The 2429-nt window shown below is 51.4% G+C and overlaps 1 protein-coding gene across 1 annotated transcript in view; it reads right to left on the reverse strand.

Annotated features, from left to right (window-relative positions):
• Positions 1-2429, reverse strand: part of PGLS (6-phosphogluconolactonase) — a 26996-nt gene that overhangs the window by 20859 nt on the left and 3708 nt on the right. Inside the window, exon 2 of the mRNA XM_018569402.1 lies at positions 1511-1772. Within this exon, the coding sequence (XP_018424904.1) occupies positions 1511-1765 (255 nt within the window). The 5' untranslated portion in view covers positions 1766-1772. The remainder of the gene's footprint in view (positions 1-1510; positions 1773-2429) is intronic.

Raw genomic sequence — 2429 nt, forward strand, 5'->3', positions numbered from 1 at the left:
CCTTACTGTAATCCATGGTTGTTTCCCTTCTCTTTGCTGCTCTTCCTTTTAAATCCTCATGTCTTCTCATGCTGGGGGAGAACTTCCCTTTGCAGCTCAGTGCCTCTTCCTGTAGTGCTGGCTCAGGTTGTGAACCTTCACACAGACACCATGTATCCATTCCTGAGACAAGGCAGTCTGCTGCAAAGGGAAGTTCTCCCCCAGCATGAGAACAGATACAGATTTAAAAGGAAGAGCAGCAAAGAGAAGGGAAACTACCATGGATTACAGTAAGGCGCACATTACAGTATTGTTTTATGTTAAGAAATCTGAGGGTTTAATGTAACTTTAAATGTCAGTGCAGGCACCTGCTAAATGTGCATTTCAATAAGGGGGTGGGCCCTTTCAGGTAAACAGGTGTGTGTGTGTGGGAGGGGGGCTGCTGTCAGGTAAACCGTATGGGACCCCATGATTTCTAAACGCGGCCCTGATATGTAGTATATGTATTACAAGCTCCTGTTAATATATATGAATTGGGGGGGCGCTGCAAAGGTGCGCGGAGCATACTCACCAAAATATAAACAACATTTCGGTTGCAGTTATTGATTATTATGTTAATTCATGGTGACAAGTCACTTCCACCGCTGGGAGTGTACTGGAAGCTGACACCCATATTAGCATACAAGCCTAATGCAAACAGACGGGCGCTCCCTATCATTGCACCATCTCCGACGATGTGATGGCCTGACCGTGACCTGTGAAGATGCCATCGCTGTACTGAGCCAGGGAAGGGACTTTACAGGGACAGGTCGCTGAGATCAATCCATAATCCAATCTGGGCTGGAAGTCCAATCACAGGGACCAGACGGATCCTGTCATCTGATCCTCTTTGGGGGTCAGCGACAGGGGCGCAGATCCCCGCACAGCATGCAGACGGCCCCTGTTTATGTGGCAGGGAGTAAAGTGCCCCATGCAGCCGCAGACAATGGACTGACACCAGCAGCAGCTGTACACACATCCGAGGGCATACATGCATACAGGGAAGGACGCATGACCTTGGACTCAGGGGTCTCCTGGACACTGTACAGGGCTCTGCACCCCTGTGAATGGGCCCTTAAAGTACACGATGGAATGCACCAGGTATGCAGAGCGGCTCAGAGAGTGCACCTTGGATATAAAGATGAAGTGTAGTGTCCTCATATAATACTTTCCCTTGCCCCCCTCCTATTGCAGGGGTGGGCAACCTTGGCACTGCAGTTGTTTTGGAACTACAAGTCCCATGAGACATTGCAAGACTCTGACATTCACAGTCATGACTCCCAGAGGCATGATGGGATGTGTTGTTTCACAACAGCTGGAGTGCCAAGGTTGCTTACACTGGTCATGTACATTCCTATGGTCAGTGTAGCCGACTACAGATTTGCAGTAACATTTAGTTTGGACATGTGACAGATGTGACCTGATTGGCTGCTATGGTGGACACAGAACCCAAGTCCCCCCAATAGTTCATCCACCGCACACGGCTACATACCAGATACTCTCCATACGTGCTCTCAGGATCCGTGAAGGGAACGAGCCTCTCGTCACACATGGCCACCTTCCAGCCCTCAGTACTGAGCCCGGCTGTTTTGGGCAGTTCCCGGCTGAGCAGCTGTACCAGGCTCCCTCCGGACAGTCCCAGGCGGAAGGTACTCTTGCCCCGGGATTCGTGGACCAGGAGCTGTGACAGAGAGAGCGCGAGCTCTGCCGGCGAGGGGAACTCCCGGATCTGACGGCTGGAAGACATCACGGATCTGGAAAAAAAAGAGAACCGCCGATAGCGTGTTACACGGAGATATTCACATGTTAGAAGTCTGGGGGCTCGTGCACATCGGTGTCATCAAATATCCAAATCTACAAATCGTATGTAATGGTTCATACACGTCAGCAAAACATTCACATCCATGCAATTCTTCCTCCCGACCACTAGAGGCAGACTCACAGCACCTTCTGAATGCCCGGGCCCCGCCAGTAAGGAATACTCACCCCATCCACGCTGCGGGAGGCTACCCCTGTGTCAGCTCAAGGGTCAGAGCTTTACTGTGTGGATGACGTCACTGACCCTCTCATCACATGACAGTGTTCGAGCCTGGCGATTGGCTACTCAGGCCCCAGAACATCATAGAGGTGAGGTCACATACTGCCCCATACCCAGAAGCCCTGCCCCATTCTAATCTGGATTAGATTTATCCTTCCATGACCACCTATAGTGCAAGTGGGTGGGCCATCGCTGTCCTGCATGGTATGTGATGATGTCAGAGTGCCGGCCGGAGCGCTGGAGAGGCTTTGTATGGAGAAGGGAGCGTGTCAGTGAGGAGTAAGGGGAGTTATTCCTCTACCCCCTAAACTTTACAAGCATTTAACCCTTGCAGTGAGGCTGGATTGGGGGGGGGGGGGGGTAGCTGAACGTT

This window comes from Nanorana parkeri, unplaced genomic scaffold (assembly GCF_000935625.1).
Source record: "Nanorana parkeri isolate BGI_ZX_2015 unplaced genomic scaffold, ASM93562v1 scaffold1330, whole genome shotgun sequence".
In the NCBI taxonomy this organism is placed as follows: Eukaryota; Metazoa; Chordata; class Amphibia; order Anura; family Dicroglossidae; genus Nanorana; species Nanorana parkeri.